The 26,640-nt window shown below is 30.3% G+C and overlaps 1 protein-coding gene across 16 annotated transcripts in view; it reads left to right on the top strand.

Moving 5' to 3' along the window:
- Positions 1-13,666, top strand: part of LOC109602208 (protein muscleblind) — a 93,141-nt gene extending 79,475 nt beyond the window's left edge. For 6 of the 16 annotated variants that reach the window (XM_049966228.1, XM_049966227.1, XM_049966230.1 and 3 more), the window contains one exon: positions 312-3,065. In XM_049966228.1, the coding sequence (XP_049822185.1) occupies positions 312-1,214 (903 nt within the window). In that variant the 3' untranslated portion in view covers positions 1,215-3,065. Of the gene's footprint in view, positions 1-311; positions 3,066-5,356; positions 5,413-6,699; positions 6,785-8,573 lie in introns of those variants that run through there. The other 10 variants (XM_049966229.1, XM_049966231.1, XM_049966234.1 and 7 more) reach the window with 4 other exon arrangements.
- The last annotated feature ends 12,974 nt before the right edge of the window (positions 13,667-26,640 follow it).

Below are 26,640 nucleotides of genomic sequence, written 5' to 3' on the forward strand. Positions count from 1 at the left end.
GTATAGTAGCAATTAAAAATCTGCATATAGTTGAAATAAGGCTCTGATTAACGACAAATAACCATCTATCTATCTATCACTTTCTTAAATTCTTAGTACTTAGTTGTTTTCGTGTGACTAATATCGAAAAATGGGAGCCCAATTTTGAAGTCATCAAATAATATTTCTCTAGTAGTACATTTAATCATATTTATCTGAGTTCTTTTTTTGGAATCAAAGCTGTTCTGTTTAATCCATAGTTTATTGTCAAATAAACAAATATAATGCTAATCTAAATAATTTGTCTATCCAACTTTATATTTTTTTAATAGCAGGCGTTCCCAGGAATGATGCCATACAAAAGACCTGCTGCTGATAAATCTGGTGTACCTGTTTATCAACCGAATGCCACCACATACCAACAACTTATGCAGCTGCAACAGCCTTTCGTACCCGTATCATGTGAGTATTCAGGTTCCCCGGCGCCTCCTACCTCTACCCGTGCTTCGCCACCTACTTCCGAATCTTGCTCCCAACAGTCCACTACATCCACCCAGCCATCGCAGCCGTCAGTAGCTGCAGCAGCTGCTCAACTAAATAAAGAGAGTGAAGCTGCAGCAGCTGCTGCTTCTTTAAATGCTACTTCTGTTGCCACGACTGCCGCAGCTGTCTCTATTCTTTCTGCGCCCCAGACAGCAACTGCAGTTCCAGACCCAGCAACGCTTGCAAAAGAGGTTGCCCAACAAAATTATGCAAAGGCGGTCAAACTAGCAGCCGTTAATCACAGCTTGGCCGCGTCCCAACTGCAGCAGCAGCTCAATCCTCTTAATTATACCGGTGTAGCCTTGAATAAGCAGACACTCAGTGTCCCCCCTCCACCTTTCACTAGATATTCCACAGTTCCAATTGGAATTGGGCCTACCGGACTTAATCTCGGTCTTACAAACCCGTACCAAGCAGCTGCAATGGCTCAGCAAAATTTGCTTAACGCAACTCGTCCACCACCAACCATTATTAATCCCTACTCAATTATAAGAAGTCCATATTCTGCCACTACCGCCCCTGCGACCAATGCCATTCTAGGAAATGGACTTTTGACTGCGGCTCAATATCCAGCGTCAGTGTCATCTGCCCCTATCACTAACGTTTCCGCTGCTACAAATATTGCTGCAGCAGCTGTACAAAACAATAATAATGTTGTTATGCAACCCTATAAAAAACTTAAAACCACATAAAACACTTTATTTTTCTTTGTTGTGTTGTTCCGTAGTAAATAAGTTTTTAAATTTTTATTCTTATTATTGTTATAAATTTTAATGGTTTGGGATAAGTCTAGTCAAAAAACAAAAATATTTAATGATTTTTGTATATAAATCAGAATAAGAGCTGGGCGATGTCGGGTGCGACACTGGACCAAGCGAGTGCCTAAAATCTGTGATACTCTCACAAAATCCTGCTATAAATGCACTGCTATTTAACAACATCCCTCTCAACTACTTATATCCCATTATATGAATATATTATAATATATACTGCATGAATATAAAAAATTATTATTGAAAGCCTAGTTCCATAGCATGGTAGTAGATAATTTAAGCGATTGTTGTACTTGTGAATTAGAAATGTGCCATTTGCAAACTTCGTAGTTTTTGTAACTGACCCAAAAAGACACCCGTCATCATTACCTCATGATATTTATGATATTTTAGTGAATTTCATTTCATTAACCGCTCTATGTTGTGGAATAGTTCGGTTGTGCATGGGGCTTCATTTTATATACGTGGTATGCATGCCGTTATTAATATTCTTAAAGTAGTTTGACCATGTTGAATCTAACAAACACATCAAAAATGTATTAGTGATAATTTCAGTAATGTTTAGTTATAATTGATATTTGGTAAGTCTGGTGTACTTTTATGATTTATTTTAATTGAAATATCTTACAGACCATTATTTAATTTTAGTCACTACGATAAAATGTCCTATAATTTCCGCATGTCCAAATTAATACTCATCAAGAAGTTAAGTTCGATATGTGTCCAAACTTCATTTTCGACATTTTAAATATAAATGACAAAAGTGACTCTTTTTGGGTTAGGTCTACTTTATTTTATTACTGTGCTATTTAATTCTAAATGTTGAATATGTTAATTTAGATAACACCTTTATAGGAACTAGACATATACAGTAAAAATCCGTATTGTTTTTTGTTAAAAAAAGACTTTGTGAAAGTTTTATTAATATGTATTACATGCAGTAAGCCGGCAGATGTTAGTCTTCCTACGTTTGATCTCTAAGCACAAATGTAGAAATTTTTCTGCGTATCATTTACAATTATATCTGTATGGACCTTGTATATAGAACATATAATTTATGTGCAATTTTGGATATATTAATTGTTCGTTGGTATTTATATAGTACGACACTATTGAATGAATGTTATAACAATTATTTATGGTCTGAATACAAGGTTTTAAATAATCTGTAAGATATAGGCTAAATTAATAGATAGTCTTGTGATGTATTATATTTAGAAGAAAGCATATTTATTCAAGTGTCTTACTAGTTGGCATTTAAAGAAATATGATTCAAATTGCATGTATTGGTAGTAAATTGAATCAGTTTAAAATATAAAAAAGGATTTGCATTTTTAAAGTAGGTTTTACAATGTAAAAGTTAGGATAGACCTGTTGAGTTGTCTACTATTAAACAGTGTCTTCAATTTCATCGTTAGTATCCCCACTATATCCCAGTTATTTCACATTTCGTATCTTCTCTTATGATCGTGATGATGAAATCGTAGACTTTGTTGTACCGACAACTGTACACCGGTACATCTATAGTAACAATTACACACAATTAAAATTTCTATTTGCTAGTAGTAGTGTTTTTAGTAACGGCGTAATCAGCTGCCAGCTATTTTCACTTTTAATCTGTAGTGCCTTGAGGCTGCTGATCACGCTTTGCATTGGTGTGGGTCATACCTCTCCATATTTATATAATTTACCGTGTATTGTATTGTTCTAATCCTCCAGGTGTATGTACATCACCGCTACTATTTGTAATAATAATGCTTGAAGATGCATGATATTTGTTTTATTAATCATTGCTTATTATTTGATTATTTCCTTCCTCTACAGTACCCTTAAGAGGGCAGGAATCACTATAAATGTAATATAACTTGTATACTTATAAAGGTGAACGTTTCTGTCAAAAGTATTCTGTATTACTATAAGTAAACTTTTATGATACTGATATTATATTCGTGTATCATCGCGTTTAAAGTGGTATAAAGTTATATTACGCTATAGTATTCTATCACTTTCCCTTTTCTCAAAAGATAGCTTTTGTTTTACATCCTTTTTTAATTAGAAAATGTACTGTACAGGCTATTATTTTATCCAAATGCTTGTCCCTCAACAGTTTATTTTTGTGTTTTAAATGTTGACAAACATACATACCATCATTGCTTTTACACAAAACTAACACATGCTTATTTATACCTTTAAAAAGGGGTAGGTAGATTGGGACTAATTCCATTAAAAGAAAACATTTCTGGAGAAATAAAATAGATCAGGTAAAAGGTAGGTGTACTGGCAAATATTGTCCCTATATTTATTATTTTAACCCTTTTTATAGGTCATCTATTATTAATTCTTGTTTGTTTTCATTTTAAACACAAAAATTATTTTTAAAATAGTTTGATTAAAATATGAAATAGTCTGAGTTTCGTTTTAGTTGAACTATTCAATTATAACAAACATACAGTTTCACTTGCAGATATACTTTTTTACAATAAAACGTTCCTCCTCATATTTTTATTATATTACAAACGTTGATAGTAATTATTACTTTTTAATATGTACCCATTTTTTGTGGTCTTGTGGAATGTTATAATTAACCTGAGTGTGACAAGTGTCCTATCCATCCTTTAAGCATACCTACCTACCTACACATACAAATTCTAGTGCAAAACAGAGCTTAATGTATTGAAAATAAGAAATCAGTGCCGGACCAGATGCTTGTGTAATGTGAAAACAATTGCTGTCAGCTGAGAATCCAGAGGTGTTATTGACTATCTCTTTAGGTGCACATATTTTCCATAATAATGGATTTTCCATACACATTGCACAGGCCTTAAATGGACAAATTTGTCCAGTAAGACAGCTTGAATTATTAATATAAAAATGCAACTTAATAGAAAAAAGCGTCCAATCAACTTGCAGTGTTATGCAAAGAGTGATCTAGCAGCTTTATACATACATATTTCGAATGTTTCCTTTTCTGCTAAACGTAATTGTAGCTTGTAGTAAGTAAAATGTTTTAGGTAATTTTGAAGGTTTATATCATCACAAAATTTAATCTTAAAATATTTGTTTTATATTTTTTTAAATACCCATATTTAATATGTTATGTTTGCAGAAACCAGCCGCATAGACTAATTGTAGCATCGCAGAATTGTTCTACACGTAACGGCTTATTACTCATTTATTTTTTAACAGTACTATTGCTTCTTACTGCTTTACCTACTTTGACCCTAGCACTTATAAATTGTAAGTAATTATTTTTAATTTTGTTTTTGATTGTTTATTTATACTAATTTGTTTTGCTAATGCTATTTTATAACACATATTGTAACATTTTTCACATAAGTATAGATACGAAGTTTGCTATTTTTTTATTATTGGTAGTATTTGTTACCTTTCATTTATTTATGATGCCAGGAGCATAATACTGTTAAATGCATTATGCTCTATTCTTTAATATTAGAAATACATAAGTTTTAATTTAAATTTAATTTTATTGAGATAGATTTAAAAATGGCGCATGGTGTATTACAGTATAATATAATTAATTTTTCCATATTCACGTAAATGGTACAGTTTCAATAATAGACTGTGCTTATTTACCTATTTTAGACAATATTTTGAGTCTTATGAAAATTAGTTTAGTTTCCTTTAAAGTAAAACAATCTACTGCCATTGAATATTGTGTAATAAACGTACACATAGGGAAAAGAATTACTGTTGTGTTCTACACACTTTCTGAGATTTTTTGTTATTGTCTACTTAATTAATGATTTTAATTTTTGTTTCATGCTTACCATTTGCTGGTTTACCAACAACAATAATAATTAATTTCACAATTAAATTTGATTTGTTCTATTATACATTTTCGAAATTCAAATCAATATCCACACGTACTACACATTTCGTTCTGCATGTCCTCGTCACTAATATATATTTTTGTTTATGATCATTTTTAACTTGTATGTGGTGGGGAAATATATATATACATTATTTTGGCTGTTATTGTTATTTGGCGTAATTGTTGCCTGCGATGATGCTTGCTGCTGCACTACTGCATGATTGCGTAGATTCTGGTGCCCCAACCAACGCTCCATTTGTGATCTACACAGACGAACAAGGACAGGTATTCTCGTATGTTTACAAACCTGGTAGTTCTATCAAATTTCTATCAAACGACTCATTTACTCATTTATATGTACAATCATAACGTGGTATAGCTACCATGTATAATTTCCAGCAAGAGTGTGTTATCAGTTAACGATCTATTTTTGTTTTCACATTTGGCTAGAATTGTCTGATAATACACTCGAGTGTGTAACAAGTTACAATTTATTTTTTCTATTTAAATCTTTCGAATTAAATTTAAAAAGTGTATAAATAATTAATTTTATCTTACCTTTATGAAAATATTTTTAAAAATACCTATTTTGAAGATAATGCACCTGTAGATTAAAGTGTCATTAACCATTATTAGGAAGACGATAGTTTTTCACTCAAGAAACTGATTATAAGTCACAATGAGTGAGTTTGATTTTTTGTATTTTTTTCTAAATTCTAAATGTTTCTTACTGTTTAATGATCTATTTTTTCCCTTATAAAAATTAAATTGTATGCACCCTACCTGTCGGTATTTACTAAATAGCCAATGAGAATCTGAATTAATTGTAACTTGTTACTCTATAAAAATATTGTGGACTAAACTGCACTAGTCTCGATATGATGTTGCATATTAACAAATTGCTTTTTAATAAATAACGGTGATGCTCATTGTCAACAAAAATAAATTAATCACTTGTGTTAAATCCAGTTTACTTACAATTTATGCATATGCAATAATATACATTCATATCATTTCACTTGTTATTATAATTAAATTAATATTTATATTTCATTAGTTTTTTTTTTTTTTGGTTATTAAATAAAGGTTGGCATACCTATATTTGCAGATTTTCAAACATTCTGCATCAAACACGCAATCCAGTAACACATGCTTTTTGGTTTTGGCCTATTTGCTAACACTGCTTTTTGATTCTTAATTAATTAAAAATTCCTTGTTGAAATCAGTACCTTGAGAACATTATAACATTGACATGTAAATATATTTTCAATTATATAAATATTTATTTCCAGTGCAGAATGGTTGAACTATCTTTATTTTTAGTTTTTACCCAGTTTAACATTGGCATGTGCACCCAAAATTTTTAGTGAATGGAAAAAAGCAACAATTAACATGTTTAGATTTATGTAAAGCTTATTATGTATGCTGTTTTTTAGACTGGACCGTACGTAAGACTCATGACAGTGCACATATGTGCACAATATGTCAATTTCCATATATTTCTCATACGTATATAAATTTTGTGTCATATGGTGAGTTCAACTGCAACTTAATATAATTTTTATTTTTCAGTTACTGGACACCCTCCCGGTGTGCCAAGATTTTAATCGAGGCCTGTGTAATCGGCCTGCCTGCAAATTTGTACATCTACTAGAAGGTAAATTAACAACTTGCAAATACACAATACGGCAATTCCCATACAAAAAATGACGGTAACCATAGCTTTAACCTTAAAGTCTTTTAGGGACTATTCAAAGTTAACAAAATTAATGATAAATATCTCTTTATCCCACCTAAATAACTAAGAACTCTTCTAACTAAAAGGCATAGAAGGTCACCGCTGTAATCACCGTTTATTTAAAAATTAAAATGGTTTACTCTATATATATATATATACAAAATGGGCATTGGATTAGGATAATTTTAATAATATTATAATGTAAATCAATCTAACTGAGCAATGCTGAAATAATAAATTGAAATCTAATACACACTTTTAAATAAATTTCTACAAAAGGAGTGAATTACAATTTTGTTAAAAAATATTGTATACTAACAATCCAATATATCACATTAATATGCAATATGTATGTTGCAACGCGTTCAGGATTATATATTATATTATATATATATATATAAAGGGTTGTATTCAAGGATATAATACAACGGACACGAACCGATGTAACATTATAACTTGGTACTCTTCTTTATACCACTCAGTAATCTATAATATTGGTGTCATACTAGATTGGCGAAGCCTTTCAAATTGGGTCAATTATTAAGTTTTATCATTATTCCAATCAAACCATTTAGAATATAGTAAACTAGAGCAGATTACATACACTTTTAGTAAACCATCATCGGTACGGAGTAAACATCTCAACTGCTCATGTATTGTTAATATAGTTCTTTGTCCATTTTTATGTAGGTGTTTGTACTTTGATTTTAATTTTCCTCCACCTACCAGCTGAGAATCCTCAAGTACCAAGGTCATCTTTGAAGAATAAACTTTAACGATATCAAGTTGCATCAAATGGTAATCATGTTTTTCGTATGTTCCGTTCGTTCACATTCTTCGGCAATGGTCATGTCTGGGTTAATAAAATGATCACTTAGCAGGGCGTTTTCCAAAAATTGCCGAGTGCATACTAATCATGGATTTTTCCCCAATTGAAGTACTGCAGATAGTAATCACTTGTAGAGTGTATAGTAGAATATATATTATCTTCTAATGTGTCAATTTGAGTTGTCTGTAGTTAATGTTGCTTCAGTTCACCATTTTTTCTGTAGAAATATGATATATCTCAACATTCTGTTCAAGCAGACAATTGTGAAAAGCGGTTGAACGGGCCGTTCCACCATTGGCATTAATAGGTTTTGGCTTTCCGTTCTTCATATACAACTAATAAAGCACAGATTGAATATTCAGCAGGCTGAAGTCGACAATATATTGAAAATACGTCGACTTTTACCTGCATTTGCGTACAGCATGATCAATGTGACACGTCTCTAAAATATCGCTAGGTTATTCACCATGTTGCTAAAATCCTCATCGGCGCTCAGTGTGTGATTTTCCAATAACACATGATCGACAATTTTTGATGTACTTCTTTAAATATTGTCCTTCTTTAAACTTTGACCAGAATAAGTCTAATTTCAAATCATGATACATTTTCATTATCAACAAACGTACTGTAATAGGCAGTTAGGTCCGTCTACTGTAGTTTGATTTTGGTCGTGTCTTTCATTATAAACACTTTGAGAATAATATTTTCAGATTTCGTAATATAATCCTTTTATTCTTCAGAACAAAAGTACTCTGAGAAGAAAGTAAAAAAAACAGTGATATAGTTTAATACAAGTTGAACGTACTCTATATTGTATAAATATATTTTATCTTTGTAAAATATATATAAAAAATTAAGATGTATTAATTTGATTTTTAGGGGAAGGGGTGGAAGTGGTGGATCATAGAGTGGCAGTGTGCCGCGACGCAGCGAAGGGGCAGTGCAATAGATCCGTTTGTAAATATTATCACATCCCCATAGCACTGCCTCCTGCTCCAGTTATGGCCGCCCTCGCTGCTTATCTTCAGTAGGAATAAACAAAAGTAGCCATCTCGACAACGACATATTTTAACCGAAATCCTCTACGATTGTGAGACGAGATACATTTATATAGAAATTTTTATTGTAAAATCATAGTCATATAATGACAAAAATTATGTAATATTTGTATTTATTTAAAATTTTAGATTAGTATAATGACTGAATGCAGAGTGAGTCAAAATGATCAAATTTTTATATAACTATTTTTTGTATATTGGTTGCATTCAGTATTTTTTGTGTCATTAAGTGCTAGTATTAAGTATCCAACGGTTTTAATAGTTGGAGAGAGTAAAAGCCAGTATTTTTATATATCCTGAATATGCTTCTCAGAAATCAAAATCTCATCTCAAAATTGTTAAAAAATAATTAACTTAAACAATCTCAATATTAGAAATCGTTGGAAACTAAAATAAAATACAAAAATACATAATGTAACTTGTATGTACTTCTGTGTTGAACGTAGAAGCATAAATGTTTTATATATTAAAAATATTTGTACCTATGGCCATTAGCCACAAGCCACCCCCATTTACTGCATAAGGCTCTCTGACAATTGTTTCTTCCACGGCCACCCTTTTTAGATAAGGAAATCTTATGAACAATTGACGTCCCATGGGTTCTACCCATAAATCAATGGCCATGACATGAATTTCATTTTTTTATTTTTATATTAATTTGCGAAATAAAACAATTTTAATACGATAAGTCTACTTTTAACGAGACTTTAATATTTTTTATATAGTGGTACTTACTAGTGAATATAAAAATAAAACAAATGAATGTGTATCAAGTCAAAGCGGGGGATATCTGGATTGAAACGTCGCATGTGGAAGATATTTTCTTCTGTTGAAGTTCTATTGTTCATTACATATTAATTTATTGATACGGTTGTCTATAGTGATGAATAATTCGTATAAAAATATAATCCAAAGAACAAATACATATGTAAGAGGGGACAGATGAAATAAATGAACAAAGTGCATTTATTTTGAAAGATTTTGTAGTTAAAGAAAGAGTCTCTTGTAATTATAATGTGATAAAATTATTTTTCTTTTGGTTCTGGATATATTCTTTATCTGCAATAATGCATGTTCTAGTTGATCAAATTAAATATTATAGATTATCAGAACCTTGGATTTTGGTCTAGTCAAAACAATAAAATATTAATTTTGAATGAATATAATTCTGTTGATAACTGGATATCTCCCAAGTTCAAGTGCCACAGAACGCATTAATAACGAAGATATATGTTCCTGTAAAGCATTTACCTAAAATATTTTCGAAAATGAAAATAAAATAGTGTTAACAATATGGGTTTGGTATTAAAGGGGGCGACATATTTTGTGATATCGGGTGGTCTGGATTAATAGCATTAGTGATTAATGATATTGATATATTGTATATAGATATACTTAGGTTGTAACGGACAAAACTCGCATTAAAGAGTTACTCTAATCGTATATATACATAGTGCATTAGGTCTTAAACTAAATATTTAAAAAGCAAAATATTGCGTACATAAATTGTACATGGGTAACAGTTAACACGTTCTGGGTAATCAATTATACATTTTTTAAAAAAGTAACTAAGACGTCCATATATTTTTTTTTAATAATTCGAAATATCACAGCATGTGCAAATATGTTATTTTTAATAATTTAAATTCAACAATTTATGTATTCTGATAAATTTATTCAGACTAGAATAATAATAATAATAATAATATTACTTATTTCTCTTGATTATTTCAATTAAAGAATGTAATGCTGAAGCCCACCACCAAAATCGAACATGCACATTAATGTGGCATTTTATAGGAATTCAATATATTGATATTGAGATACTAACAATCAGTTCAGCTAGGTATACTATAATCACCATTTTAACCAGTGTTTTATTTAAAATCATCTGATAACGAACTAGACACGATTATTTTAGAAATATATCTCATAAATATTTTTAATAGGTAACTTAAAAATATATAATTGTTACGCGGTCCAGAACGTGGTTCTACAGACTAGACCACATTTCTGGTCTTTCCCTTTAATACCAATATACAAGATAGAGTGAGAGCTTCCACTTTCAGAGCAAAAGGGTCTCTGCTTACCGCTTCGTGCATTCGTATAAATTTGCTAGGTTTTAGCTCTGTATTGGGTTGCGCTAGTGTGTATTCCCCTGCTCCATAAAAAGGCGCTTTCGACGAATTGTCATCTTGTCACGCCACTGACGACAGGCACACTGTCTGTTTTTACCCTGCTATATTATGATTATATTAGTCCATAGTATAGCTTAATCTAGAATAATTTTTCCTAACATATTATATTGCATGTCCCTAGTTACAACGTCTCTTATTCTACCTATACTATAGTTATATAGACTTAGCAGTTCCTTAGCATATTTATTAGTTTTGAATTTGCAAGAAACGGAAAAGTTCCTTTCATTGAATTGACTTCTATTACGTTGCATTTATGCATAATTGACCCAGCTTCTTTAAGCTTCGCTTATTAATGTTATTTGTTTAATTTTTCTCGTCACATGGGATAAGATCATGACAATGTTTTCAGTATTTTTTATTTGTTAAGAGGGTATCGTTCCGTAGGAAAACATCTATTCTAATCCAGTTTGGCTTCCATTTTTCGACTACAGTTTAAGATATTACTGTTTTCCACGGCATAAATTCCTCTTTAACATTTCTTTTAAATTCTAATCTTTATTGTATATTGTTGTTGATGATAAAGATTTATAAAATTTCGGTAATTTTATTACTGCTACTTATTACTGTACACTGTATTGAGACGTTAGCGCTTAATAAAAAACTGCAAATAATGTAACTAGTCCTTTTTACCTAAACATTAGATAAATTAACTGCAATTGAAAATATAAACAAGTAAGAATCTAATAATGCATTATATAAATTATATATTGGACGTGATTGTTGCCGTTGATTTTTCTAATATAGGTTTACAAAAATTCTAAAAGCCTGCTTCTAAATCAGTTGCTATGCTTCCGCGCAAAAAAAAAACGGCCAGCTTTGCTGAGAAATAAATCAACACTTTTACTTATGACTGTTTATGCTTCAGTTGTTGTTACATATCTAAAATTGGGATACATAAGGAATCCGTCGGTTAACTAGATTTAGTTTATTTTATAAATTTATATATATATATTTATTTTTGTTGTTTGTTTTATGTATACATTTTGTTGTTTGGTAACTGAATTCTGTAATTTGTTGATATTAATAATGATAAAAAACGGTAATAAGCTGCCCGTCTTTAAATCTGATTGTTATCAATATATTTTTCGTCAGATAATATTTGTGATCAATGTCAATCAAATATGGTACAATTTGAGTTATTTTGTTGTAATATTATTTATTAATCGTTTTCGATATAAAGTTTTATATATATACATCGTTTTTAAATGTTTTTATGGAAATTTTTCTTGTAAATTATGTTTCCTATTTGATTGTCTTTGACAACACTTAAATTTAAATTAAGTAAAATTACCTGAAATGGCTAGAGTGAGTGAGCCACGTTAATATAATAATTCAAATACATTCTAGTATTTGTATAAAATATAATTGTATATATTGTGGCTCATTATTTTTTCATTTTATCAACAACAATTTTGTGATATTTTAGTAATGATTGTTATTTAAGTCACATCACAAAGCAAACAATTAACTGTTTGTGATACTGCTGGGAAATGAGCACAAAGCATCATTTATACTAGGAACGTTGACTCGACTTCGTTTATCTGCCTACGTTCAGTTCTCAGCAGATCTGTTTTAAGCTGATACCAAGAAACTTGTCACCCGTCATCAGTCCGTTTATTTAGTCTTAGATTGACGGTTGTCATGAAGTCTTGGCAAATTAATTTTAAGAAACTATTCACAATAATCTTGTAAAAGGCGAGGTTGTTCAAAAATAAGGAGAAAGATGAAGAGTATTAATAAAAAACACATTATTTTTTGAAGAATATAAAAATACGAGTATATAAATATATAAAAAGTATATATGTATATGATATTTAAGTATTGATCAAGTGTAAAATAAAAAAATGTATGCATGATATTTAAGATAAAGTTAAACATAATCATAATATTGGACAAAATTTCTCCTTGTTATTGAATATCAGGACATTATAGTAGCGAAATTTACAATATTCTTCGTTGAAAGTCAGTTCTGCTGATTAATTGATTTTTGGATTTTCTTGGATAAGTGTTGATATTAAAATTATTTATTCTTGTAAACCCTTGTATAAAATATAATAATTTTGATCAGCAGGCCCTTGATCTTGAAGAATTTGTCTTTTCCTATTATTTTATCCCCAAAGAGAGCGTGTGAACTAGTGTATTTTGATAAATTGTGTGATTACGCCGACGAAAGTCCTTGCCTTTCAGTTTGTGTTTTGTAATTAAATTTTGTGCCATAACTGATCAGTCAGTAATTAAATGACAATTGTCATTCTATCTTTTATAATTAAGTATTTTTTAGTCTCTTAGGTATTTACCGAATTTGTTTGTTCATATTTTCCAATATTATATATGGGTGTATGTATCCTGATTAATTTCTGAAACTTTATGCTAATTATTTATGTGTCATATGTGACAAAATTGTTTTAATAAATCTTTTCTAGATCAGTATTTAAAAAGGTAATGTAAAAAAAATTTGGAATATATATGTTGATCATCTTAATTTTTAATTCTCGAAAATTATACATACACGTCGTGTAGTCAGGCATTTTGTCAAATCAGCGTTCACTTTATGTCTTATAGACATTGAATTGATTATTGAATATATTATTGTTTATTATTAATTAAAGATAAGGATAAACTAATGATGTGATGATGATCGTTAGATCATACTAATGGGGTCTGTGTACCCTCATTTTCTGAATATAGTAGAGTTAATAAACATTATGTGAAATTTTCTATGTGTTTTATTAAACAATAATTTATCATTATGTTTTTTTTTTTTTTGTTTGGGGGACAAAGAGGGGAAAGTTTAAAAACCCCTCTCCGGGCATCGATCCGAAGATCATGGCCATAGTGTTTACCATTTATGATAAATCATACATGGGGGAAAGGAACGTATATTTGCATATACGAGGAATGCTGAACCAGAAGACGTTGGACTGACAAAGATGCCAGCCCCCTGTCAACTGGGTTCGGAAGAACAAGTCCAATCTGAGGAAGATCCGAGACCTTTCTGGGGATGGATTGGACTTGCAGGTGTTGGATCCGTTAGCTCCCCACTACCACTGGCTTGTGGAGCGGTACTGATCCTGGGGATCATCATGTTTTGTTCCTCAGTTAAATAGTCAGTGACCAGAAGTTCTCTTCTATATGGTGTCCTCCTAGGTCCTACTTTTAAACAAGTAATATTATGTTACAAGCGTTTATTAAAATTCATTAAATCTAATATTTATATGACTTGTTGCACAGTTTAAAGCTAATTGTAAGTCAAATAGAACAAACAATCTTTACTGGTTGGGACAGCCGTTAACATGCTTTTGAGTGTACTCATAACACGTTCCACTTGCCCGGTAGATTTAAAATTTTCTGCAGCAATCAAATGCAGTACACGCAGTCTCAAACGTTCGCAAAACCTTCAAATCCTGGTCAGAATCCTAACCAAAAATCATATCGAAAATTCACTACCTTAAATCAAGGTGTTTTAACGAGCACAAGTCGTGTTGTAATCGACTATCGCAAACTAAATGTAAAGTCGATAAATTAATTAATGATTGATCATAAATACCTAATTACAAATCACAGATTACAGGTCTTTAGACAAACTTGAACGCTGTAACTCCAGTACTCCAAGAAATGAACGCACTACCTATAATTTTGTAAATAAATTTTTCTATTTAAGTGAATAGTACATTTAAATATGACTTTTAAAAGATGATTAGTTTTTCTATTATTTGAAATATACCGATTCTGGTAGGTTAGTCGTGCCATATTCCCCTTTTACATGTCCAATTATTTTACTAATAAGCAAATTTTGTTAATTTGTATTTTTTTTTTAGAAAAACAATATTTTTTAAGATTTTTTGAAACAATTATAAATAAAAACCTATTTTTAAATAAATATACAAAGAGTATATACGTTTATTTTTATCGTTTTCATAATATATCAATTATTATTTGTGTAGTGCGTCAAGTTCTTGGAGCAGAGTATTTTACTATCCTCGATCTTGCATCTGGACTTCATCAAATCTAGATGAATCCAATCGACATGGAAAAAACTACATTCAACGCAGAGAACGGACATAATGAATGCCTTTTGCCTTAAAAAATGACCAATTTACTAAGGGTTTGCAAAATCAAATATGATTTGTTTATCTAGATGACATAATGGTCTTCGGTACTAGTATCCAAGAAGATATAGAAGAACTACGTTTAGTTTTTAATAAATTAGAGAAACCCAATTTCAAAATCCAATTGGATAAATGCGAATTTTTACAAAAACAAGTAAGATATTCAGGACACATTATAAGAATCTCCTTATATGGATCGATGCCAAAAAAAATAAAATCATTCATTGGTCTATTATAATAATATTTACTGTAAAATATTGTTAGCAAACTAATATTGCAATATGCCAATTTCAACGAAATCTTTCATTTAACCACTGACACTTCAAATTATGCAATCGGAGCCGTGTTATCTCAAAATCCAATAGAATAACATCGTCCGATAGCATATGCTACTCGCACTTTAAATGATCATAAAATTAATTATAGAAAAACTCCCTATTGTTGAGTTAATGGAAAATTTTAACAGAGAATTAGATTGTCAATCACTGGTTGTAGAAACTGTTCTTAATTCAGAACAAGATGATAATTAAAAAAAATTGCGAGAAAACTATATAGTGGAATATAAAGTAATAAAAATCCCAATATTAGAAAAACCACTAAATTCTTATAAAAACAAAATAATAATTAAAAAAATATATTACTCTTCCCAAAAGATAAAAATAAAGAGTCTATTTAACAACATCAAAGACTCGCCAAATGAATATCCATATCAAATTTTGATATCGAACTTTTTGTATTCTTAAAAAAATATCTCTCCCAACTAGTAATTATTATTTAATATTTTAAAACATCTAAGTAGAAATTATTTAAGTTTGTGTAACAAAGACATTGGTCTGTATCACACCGGTAAAAGCATGATTCTCGACAAACAAAAATTCTTAACTATAGTTGATTCTTTTTCTAAATAGGCGCAAGCTTACCCAATACATTCACTGCAACGAACAAAAATAGTATATAGCGTTCTTAAATTAATAATTTCGGATAATATTGGAGAATTTAAAAATGATTTTTTGAGAAAATTATTAGAAATACACAAAATTGAAATACATTTGATCAGTAGTCAGTAACCATAATCCAACGGTATTGTCAAGATTTCATTCCACACTAATATTTGAAAAAACTTTATAAACGATGCACAAAAGTCAAATATTCTGTAATTGCCTATAACAAATGTTGTTAGACTCTTCACCACAAAATTATCTCTTTTTGAAATCGTAAACGGACATATAGAAAATAACAATCCGATAAATATTGATATTGAACGACAAATTGCATGCATTGATGAGACAAAAATACTTTATCAACAAATTTACGACAAAATCGAAAATCAAAACGAAAAAGTCATGCACCAATAATTCTCGAAAAATTATTTGTCAATCCTAATTTCTAACATGCAACAGTAGACCTAAAACTAATTACTACCAATATACTTAGGGAATGCTAAATTACAAGAAACCGAACACACTCTAGGGTACTATTTTGATTTATCAGCAATAAATAACGAAGTTAAGAAATTAAAACATATCTACAAAATGCTTTGGGAAAATTTGTAAAAATTGAAAAATACGAAAAACTATTTAAAAATTTTAACATCAGTTAAAGAAAAATTACGTAACATCAAATTAGAAAGAAAAGAGGCCTTATAGACGACTTGGTTCAATTGTTAAATTTGTAATAGGAAATATGGACGCGCGTGACGTTAGAAAGCTAAATAAAAAATATGTTAAAGAAAACCAACGCAGTTCACAAACTCAAATAGATAATCGATATTCAATTATCGAAAAATTGATTAATCAGTTTAATATGACCATTCAGGTGGTGCAGAATAATGAAATATATTTATGAAACAGGATAAACAAGTTAAAGGAGAACAGTTTTAAATTACACCGCTGTAAATTTCAACAGAGGGATTTGTGAAGAAATAATTTTGTTTGTCTTAATTATAGTGTCGATATTAATTTAAGAGTAACCCACATTGGATCCAAAAAATGTATGGACTGGAATTGTTAGACATCATGTAATTGGATCGCTTTATTTCAACGTCTTCAGTAAAGTTAAATATTATTATTTTTTTAAACATTTCACAAATAACTATTATTTTTCGTTACATTAACTTAAAATTCATTAATATTTAAAAATTGTGCACCCATATGATGGTTCAAATAATCACAAATTATCTATTAAATTCTGCAAAATTTGGATATTTAGGTATAGATTTTAGATAATTAAATGAGAAGGACTCTTATACTTAAGGAAGAAAAGTGCAAGAATTTAAGCTCCCGTCTTTTCTAGACATTTCGTATATAATATGGAATGGACAGATAATTTTACGGATTTTTCTCCGAGTGAATATTTTTTTACATTTAAAGAAAGAGATTGAGGGATGTGAATGTCACAAGAATTTTATTTCTCACAACTGCGTTGTTCAGCGACTTTTCAGAAGGTGGATGAAAAATCTAACGGGTCTGTACCTACTTGGAAGATTTTCTGGTTTACTTGTCTTTCCAAGACGTTGAAAAATATTATAGTTTTGTGTGTTAACACACTAACAAACTTATATGGAATCATTAAGTATTCATAAGAAAGAACTGTTTTTATGGGAAAATATTAGTCGTGAATTAAAAGCGAACATTTTTTTTGATCAAAAATGTAAATGCAGACAGCAGTGTCAATTTCATTTCTCCCATGTATAGTAGTAGTAAAGTGAACTTATTTATTTTCCCAAATTTTATTTAAAATGCTTTGGGGCTTATCAGAAGTCCAGAGAGAAAGAATTATTGCTCTGTTTCGAAAAACTATTCAAGGTTTCTGGAGTTGAGAACCCTAAAAAATACACTCAGAAGAAGTTGTGGAGTTATCACACAAAGCCAGGACAAATTTTTTACTGAAATATCAATAAGAAATTTCACATCCCATTCCGTATTTCAAAGACAACTTCTGCAAAGTGTTAGTATTTTGTTGGAAATTGTTAGGAAAATACGCGCTCGAAAATTATTTAGTAAAAGACAGACAAGGGTTCCACAAATATCAGAGTTGGTGTTTAGAGCATGAAAACTAGACAATTGAAGATTTGTAAAATGTGTTATTTTCGGATGCCCGATCGGTCTCCAAACATAAAAAGGAAGAAGTGCAATGTTTTGGAGTAGCATTATGATTGGTAAAAAGACTCCTTTGATTCCCATTAGACAATCACTAACCGGTCAAGGGTATGTGGATTACTACAACCTGTAGTAAGCCTTTTGTTTGTAAATGGAAGGCGTGACCGAATTAGAGTGGCCTTCTTGTTCGCTGGATCTTAAGCACATTGACCACATAAGGGATTATGTTAAAAAAGAACTAGAGCTCGTCATAATATATATCACTGGCAACACAGAACAACTTATACCGAAAGCTTCTGAAGGATGGGGAAATGTTCCCCAAGAAAACATTAATAATTAACATAATTTAATTGTGTCACACATGGACAATAAGGCATTTCCGAATCTGATTGTACTACGTACAGAATAAAGGAATCATCGGGGTCATGTGTTAGTAAACATTAATGTATTGTTTAATTAATTAAAATAGAAACGTAGAACAGTTGACTAGTTGGGGGAGGCAAGAGGATAGATGGTGAGATAGAAGGTGGAGTACAATCATGTAGGGGTTATTGTCATCCCCAGCCTTAAAGATGGCTCTTAGCGTAAGTTAGAATAAGTATAATATATTGTTTATTTCCTATTGTTAGTAATAAAGTATTTGGTGTATATTTAGTCTGTGTTTATCTGAGCTACTTCCCAACCTCCAATAAGTCACATGTGTGACAATAGAAATCATGCCACGATGAATTCATGCTGCTTCTAACAGTTGCTGTTAGAGGTGGCTATACTGATTATTAAATTATAAAAAACCTTTTATTTTTTCTTAAAATATTTGTCTATGGCAGTGAAATTGGTTTGGATAAACAGCTTTTTATTTTAAACATACTTTTTCCAAAAGGTAACTGAGTTTCTCCTAATTTCTAGGTGATTTCATATGACTTTGGTTGTGTGTATCCCAATAGCAACTACTCAGATGAGGCAGATGAGACAGTGCCTCATCAATGAAAATGATTTTATTGACATCATGTTAATATTAAAAATCCATTTTTTATGTTTTTATTCTTAATATTTAAACAAATGTAGGAGGATAATATGTTCTTAAACCAATAATTAATAATAATAATTATTTGCTTCCAAAATACATTCTAGCACGCACTTTAAGGTCGGGCTATTGTTTCAATGGTAGGGGAGCTGAGGCGTGCCTCTGGCTAATGAGATAACTTGAGATTAAATTCGAAGCGTTCAAATTTACGTGTCGTATCGTAGCTCGCTATTTAGAGTTTATATTTCTGCTATATAGTGCTCGGCTGGTAGTAGTTCAGTATTGCCAACTATTAAACAATGGCGGTGTTGGGCAAATGTTAGGGTTACAACAATTTATTTGTATCAAGAAGTTTCGACATTTTTGCCAACCTAATTTATTTTCAACTTGCCAAATATAGAAAAATAACTTAATTAAATACATTACATCACTCCCCCTCTAGTAGCGGAGCCATGAAATAAAATATTTTAATACAACATAAATTATATTTAACATATAATTTATACTAATTATGGTAATATTGCAGAATCCGCGACTCTAAGTCTTAGCGCATGCGTCAACTTAATTTGAAATCATCTGTTTCGGAGATTTTAGACAGCATAGTTGCCAGATTTCAGTTTTAACAAAATATATAGAGAAAAATGTTATTAGAAAAATCTATACGTAATTTAATTTGTTTTTCGTCTACGACTTATGTCATTTATGTAATTGAATTCTAAAAAAAATAAAATTAGACTGATCATAGTTTATTAATTACTATATTAATTTTTTATTTTCTATATTTCTTTGATAGATTAATATCTAATTAAATAAATTCAGAAAGTATTTAATAGTTTATAGGTAAATTTGCAAAAGGAAATACTTTTTATAAAAAATAATACATTAATATAACAAAAAAATATATTTATATATTTTATAATTAAAAAACAAAATCAATTAAAATAAAAATAAAATTATTCCAAAGGATATTGCTCCCTAATACACATTAGTATGCTCATAAACAAGTTATGATTTTTAAATTTGTTTCTTAAAATAAACTCGTGGAGTTATGATGGAAATAAGGCTTCTGAGGTACCAAATTGACGGCTTAGTTTCCTTTTCGCCCTCATCCACATATTTTCCACGTTCTACGTATGAATTAGATGATTTTCAGGGTTCACAAAATTATATTCACGAATAATCACTTCGTGTTCGATGTTTTCATATGCCCTCCATACATCAGACATAATTATAGTTCCTGGTAAGATGTACCTATTCCGTTAAATAAAGTTATACTTTTATACTTATAAACAAAAAAAAAAAGAACTCAATTCGAAATTCTGGAAATAAAAGTAAATATTTTATTATTTCTAACATGCACATGCTTACATTCTAAAATAACATACACAATTTCTAATAAATTGTCACAGTTCAAAAATATTTTTTAGCTAGCATCCATCAAATACATGCTTCTACTTTCCTAAATATGCCACTCCAACCAACCTTTGAATTATAGCAGATAAGGTTTCTGCAGTTCTGACGGGAACTTCCACCAAGAAGCAACGCCCAGGGCCGCGCTCAATAACACCAAAAACCCATGCACCAGGCAACCACCGTCCACGATGATATTTTCGATGGAAAAATTTCGATTAATCGATTTCTACTATTTTAGGCTCTTGAGCGTCTTCATCTCATCCACCTAAAACCTCAGGATTTCCTACCAGGTGTTGCTCGCAGAGTTCCCGACAGAACATGGACCAGTCTACCATTGCGTGGGTAGCCGCCATCCCTAGCCCCACTTCTCGTTTAACCACTTCATGTGGCATATCAAATGCCCAACTATAAATTATGTTTAACATTTTTTCTAGTGATAAGTTGCTGTTGGAAAAAATGATTCGCTTCTAACTGATAATGTTTTTCCACAGCCTTTGCAACGCCATGTGTATCCATCTGTACATTTTCTTTTTATGAATGACATGGCTAGATTGCAGTTGGCACATACATTCGTATTCTTAAGTATTCCGCGTCTAACACACCATTGTATTGCAAGCAATGGATTGCCAAAACTTAATCCAGCCAAATTGTACGATTCATTCAAATCTATACTAACTCTAAAAAAATTGAATACTAGTAAATTTGTAATTCATTATGCAAATATAGTAAATTGGGAATAAATTAAAATATATTGTTTTAAAAACACCACGGAAATGTAACCTGTAAAGTAAAGTAGTTTAATTAATGAGCAACAATCATCAAAAAATAAAAAATGCAATTCACAATAATAGTCTCAAAGAACAGAAAACTTTGACAAAGAACAATTCCAATATTTTGACCGTTGCAAAGCGACAACACAGTACTGTAAACTGTTCAAGAAGCGCGAAGCCAGTGCCTCACGACGCATGCGCTAGAACATTTTCCTTAGAGTAGTGGATTCTGCAACTTTACCCTAATTATATACAATAATATAATTAAAATAAAATGTTGAAATAATTTTTCATTTATAGTCTAAATTGCACTTTTGTAACGACCCGGTCAACAGGTCTGTTGGTTGATATTTATGTACTTGCCTTAAATGTAGAAGAGATCGTTTCCTCTTTTAGTAAGGGAATGTGTTAAAAAAATCTTTGTACCAGTCTCTAAAAGAGAAGGGTGTCGTAGTCCTGAAAATGGCTTGGTCTTGGAATAAGGGACTGTACAGCTTTTTGAGACGGTCGGAGTGAAGAATGGGTACGTGGAATTTTTATTATTTACTACCATAAATATTTTGTCATGACACCATTAAACAATATTTTGACTGTAGGTCTATTAGACTTTTCTAACAGATTTATGTTGTTTTTTGGTGGTCATTTGATTTGCTGCATAGCTGTGTTCTATGGAAGTGATGTCATCTTTGAGCAATGTGCAGGTTTAGATCCTTTGAATTTGACGTCCACTGTGTAATATTTTTGTTATCTTTCTAACACCTGAAATGGTCCATCGAAAGGTTGCTCTAGTAGCTTTCGAATAGTATTTCTTCTAACGAAAAGATATATGCGATTTTCCAAATCTTGTGGAAAAAAAATTGTTTCATACATGTTTTGAAGGCCATTGCAAAGGTTTCGGAGTCTGCTGTAGTAGGTGTTGGATTCAAAAACAAAAACTCTCCTTGCTGTGTTATTGTTGATTAAGAAACTAGTTCCGCTGGTGATATTAGATAATCTTTTCGCATCAGAGCTCTCAACCTAATAAAATGGTATTTAACCATTTGTCTGACTCTCTTTGATCCGATTAGCAGTTGCCTGCGACATTATATGCTGAATAGTATCTTCGTTTAATAAACCAACCCATTGTTAACCGTTTTGCTGTATTTTTCGTCCTTTATCTGCCCCAAAATCTCAATAAAGGGCAACCGAATATGTTGATCCAACCGGCATAAAATATTTCAGCTATAATTTTTGCAGTCATATCAATCATGAGACAATAACTGTAACCATTTGATGATTTTAGTAGTTCAACAATATCGATATTGATTTCCTGGAAACGTTCTTTGGATAGTTGAATTTTGACAAAAGGTGTGATTGTAATATACCAAAATCCCTTAGAATGTAATCTTGTTTACCATTTATTGTATTTAGTGTACATTAGGATAATTACTGTTATGTTAATATCCTTTTCCTACTGTAGGGCCGGCCCATGCCCCACGGAAATTCCTTGGATGTACATAAATTATATTTAGTATGTATTATATTGTAGCACTCATTATGGGGAATTCCTATAATATTTGGATTGAATCTGATTATAGAAGTGTAACGGGTTACCGATGATAATTCAATTAAATAGATGTTAAATCGGTATAACCAAAGTCTTTTTGAAAGACTCGTTACAACAGGTTAAAGGGAGCGATTTAATTTTACACAAGATATTGATATGAGGTTAGACTATACAATCCTTACTTAGTGATATTGAAATTAATTATAGAATTAACCTTTGTTTTCGTTGAACAGATGACCTTCAACTAATGTGATATATTACACTTTATACTCACATTTTTCACCAAACCGAAATATTAGATAATTTCTACTCACTGTTTTGCTGTTCTTAAATTTATAGTTCGGGATTAATTATAACTCAATTTTAAACAGCTTAACTATATTAACAAATAAATATAAGAAAAACAAAAACAAAACAAATAAAAATATGAAAATTCAATGAATTAGATCTTCCGAAATAAATGAATCCCAGAGTTTTTATAAACTCGGATTCTAGGAAGGGAATGAAGTGGGTGGTGACTTAAGCCCCTTAAGAAACAGAATATCTCCAATCAGATGAACTAAATAAATGTTCCTTTTCTCAACACTGTTGCCAAACCAATTTAAGAGTTTTTGTATAAGAAACTCTAATGCAATTCAAAATACAATACAAGGCATTGTTTCCATAAAATTACAATTCTGATGTTTTTTGCATAAGGAAAAACCATTGTACTTACAAATATTTTCTATCATTTAAAAATCAATTCATTAACTTAAATTTACCAATATTGAAAAACATAAATAAAAAGAACAGGATTACAATCCTCTAAGATTTCACGTAGGGGAAATTTATTAAATCTTCAATAATTAATTTAATTTAATTTCTGAATATTCTGTAAATTAATTAAAGATACGACACAACCATTTAAACTTCGAACTCACTGTGCGATCACACCCTGATACTCGATAAGGGTTCGAAAAGAAAGCACACATGTTAAAAATCAACTAACGTAAACATTAAGAAGGAATATTTTAAAATAAATTTTGTACGCTTTTATGACTATTTTATGATCAACATATGCAAGATTAATTTCAAGAAAACCTTTCAAAAATCTGAAAAAATTCGTGAGAATCTAAACAAAGTGGTGGTCTAAAATTCTCCCACGAAGCATTTAATAATGATTTTCTTGCTCGTAATAAACAAGTTTTTGTAGTTCTTGATCTAGAACTTGGTGTTGACAGAATTCTTCCAATTGTACAGTATTTGTTAAATTTATTGAACTAATTCTGTTTAACGTATTAGCAACTAACAGTTGGAATGAAAAGTTCGTAGGCTAGCATAGAAAAAAAATCTAGCGATTAACTTTTTTTAACTTTTGGGTCTTGTCCTCCTTCGCGAGCCGAATTTTTTATTGATGGTTTGGGTTTGGGAATAGATAATAGTCCGATGGAGCTAAATCTGCAATTTCCTTTTTCGAGGTAGCCCACGAAGAGTATGCCATGACAATCCCATCGGCGTACGTTAAGGGTTTATGGTCTGTATATGTCGTATTAACTTTCTCAAATCCTTCAACTGCTTCAACTGCCCAATAGAACTTGTTTTTCGTTTCTAGGACTGTTTCTTAAAGTTTTTGATTGTCACTTCTTTCTTTGGTAATGGAGAGGTTTCTTGTTGGCTTATCTCATACCCGAGAAATTGTACTTTCTCTTCTCCTTTTAAAAAGTGTGTGTAGATATGTTCTTTTTTGAAGCAGAATAGTAAATTAAATATGTGTAAAATTATCATTTCAGTAAAATTGTTACTAATAAGAATTAATGATAAATAATAAAAAAAAATAAAAAAAGCATGCATCATAAATTCAACAAAACTAAAAATAAGAACTAAATAAATGAATTTCGGAACACTGAATTTGATGAACAATTAAAAAACGTAAGTAAGAAACATTGCTACATACAAGTGACATAAATTAATTAAAGGGTACTTACAACATATATTCTTTCAAAAACAAATTGTTATGATTTTATTTTATTTTTTTTCTATAAACTAAAAACTACTAAAGAAGCATGCTACGTCAAAAGTTTGGGGAAATTGTTTTCACCAACCGAAAACACCAAAAGCTCTTCAATATTACTGTCAATTTTAGGAATTTCGATAAAGAATTTACTAAATGTCAATACTAAAATCCCCAACTTTTCCTGTTTATTCCAGTCTAACATATTTGATACTGTATGTTATGTATGCCACGTGTAGTAATAGATTAGCTGTGCAATACAACTCTGCTTATAATGGAATGAATGTGTTTTTTATTTGCTTTATGTTGATGTTGTCGTTTTTTACAATAATAATTTGAATATATTTCTTTGCTGCTCACTAAAGGGAATTTATTATGCTCTGTTTCAATTCGCGAGTAGCTGCGTATATTTAATACTGTATGTTATGTATGCCACGTATAATTAATTACATCCTCTGTTTAATATAAATTGTGTACTTGTAAGAATAGAAAATATAACTGGTGCAGTCGTTTTGGATAGTCGAACTGTAACCCTGTTTGTACAGCAATAACTCATGAAATAAAGAATATTTTGGTAAATGAACAAATATGTCATGTCAAAGCTTAGATATTTAAAAAGATTGTACGTACAGTGACAATTTTCCGATAAAAATATTGCTATTTCTTGTGCTTCTCTGATGTAGGGTGGATTAAATAATTTAAATTTCGCTCACCACTGTTTAATATTATATCTGGCTTCATACAATTAAAATAGAATCTTTCTAATTTCGAAAGCATTTTATTGATACAAAACTCTTCATATTTATAAATTATTTCAATGTGAAGTTTATTTTTTGGCCTTGAATATATAATAAAATAGTTTAGATTTGCTCTAATAATATTTAATTGCCCTTATATCTGTATCTTATATTAAAATCTAAACAACAAGATTCGATTCAAGATTACCTTAGAGATCATTTTTTTTTTAAGTTATTAATCGATAGTAAATCGACATAATTTTATATAATTTTAATTAATAATAATAATCTACTAAGAATTGAGCACTATTATAAATTTCATAATATATTTACAATTAACAAATTTGCTATAAATATGAGCTTTGTAGTGCGATACTGTTCCATGCAAAAAGTTTTGCACACGAACATTTTGGAACAGAATGTTTTGATTTTGTGGTGGCAGTGCAGGCTATGTTTTATTTTGCATCCTTTTCTGGTCGAAAGTGTAATTCCTTTTCTATTGAACGCGAGGTGATATAATAGAGCAATATACTACATTATTGTTTAGTATTTTATTAATGGTCGATCCTTTTCGAATGAATATATTAAATATGCGTCCTCAAAATAGCAATAAAATTCACTAAAGAAAGAGAAAATAATAATACAATATTTAATAGAAATCGCAGTACTTTCAACTTTTGCTCTCATGCTAAATTGTCAATTAAATCAGCTTTCCCAACAATCTAACCAAACAATAAATGTTTTTAAATACAAATTTCAGACTCACAAATAAACCTACACCAATGAGTGGAATATCTGAAAACACATTGAGACCTAACAAGACTTTCAATTAACAATCGAAATTTCTATAAACTAAAAGACCAGATAATTTAAATTTCGAAGAATCTTCATATGAATTAAATTACGATTAAGTTCTTAACAATCCAATTCAAGAAATAACCTAAAATGAAAGAGAAAAAATTGTAATGTAGAAGAAGATAATGGCGAAAATTTTTAGAATCTA

Source organism: Aethina tumida, chromosome 4 (assembly GCF_024364675.1).
Source record: "Aethina tumida isolate Nest 87 chromosome 4, icAetTumi1.1, whole genome shotgun sequence".
In the NCBI taxonomy this organism is placed as follows: Eukaryota; Metazoa; Arthropoda; class Insecta; order Coleoptera; family Nitidulidae; genus Aethina; species Aethina tumida.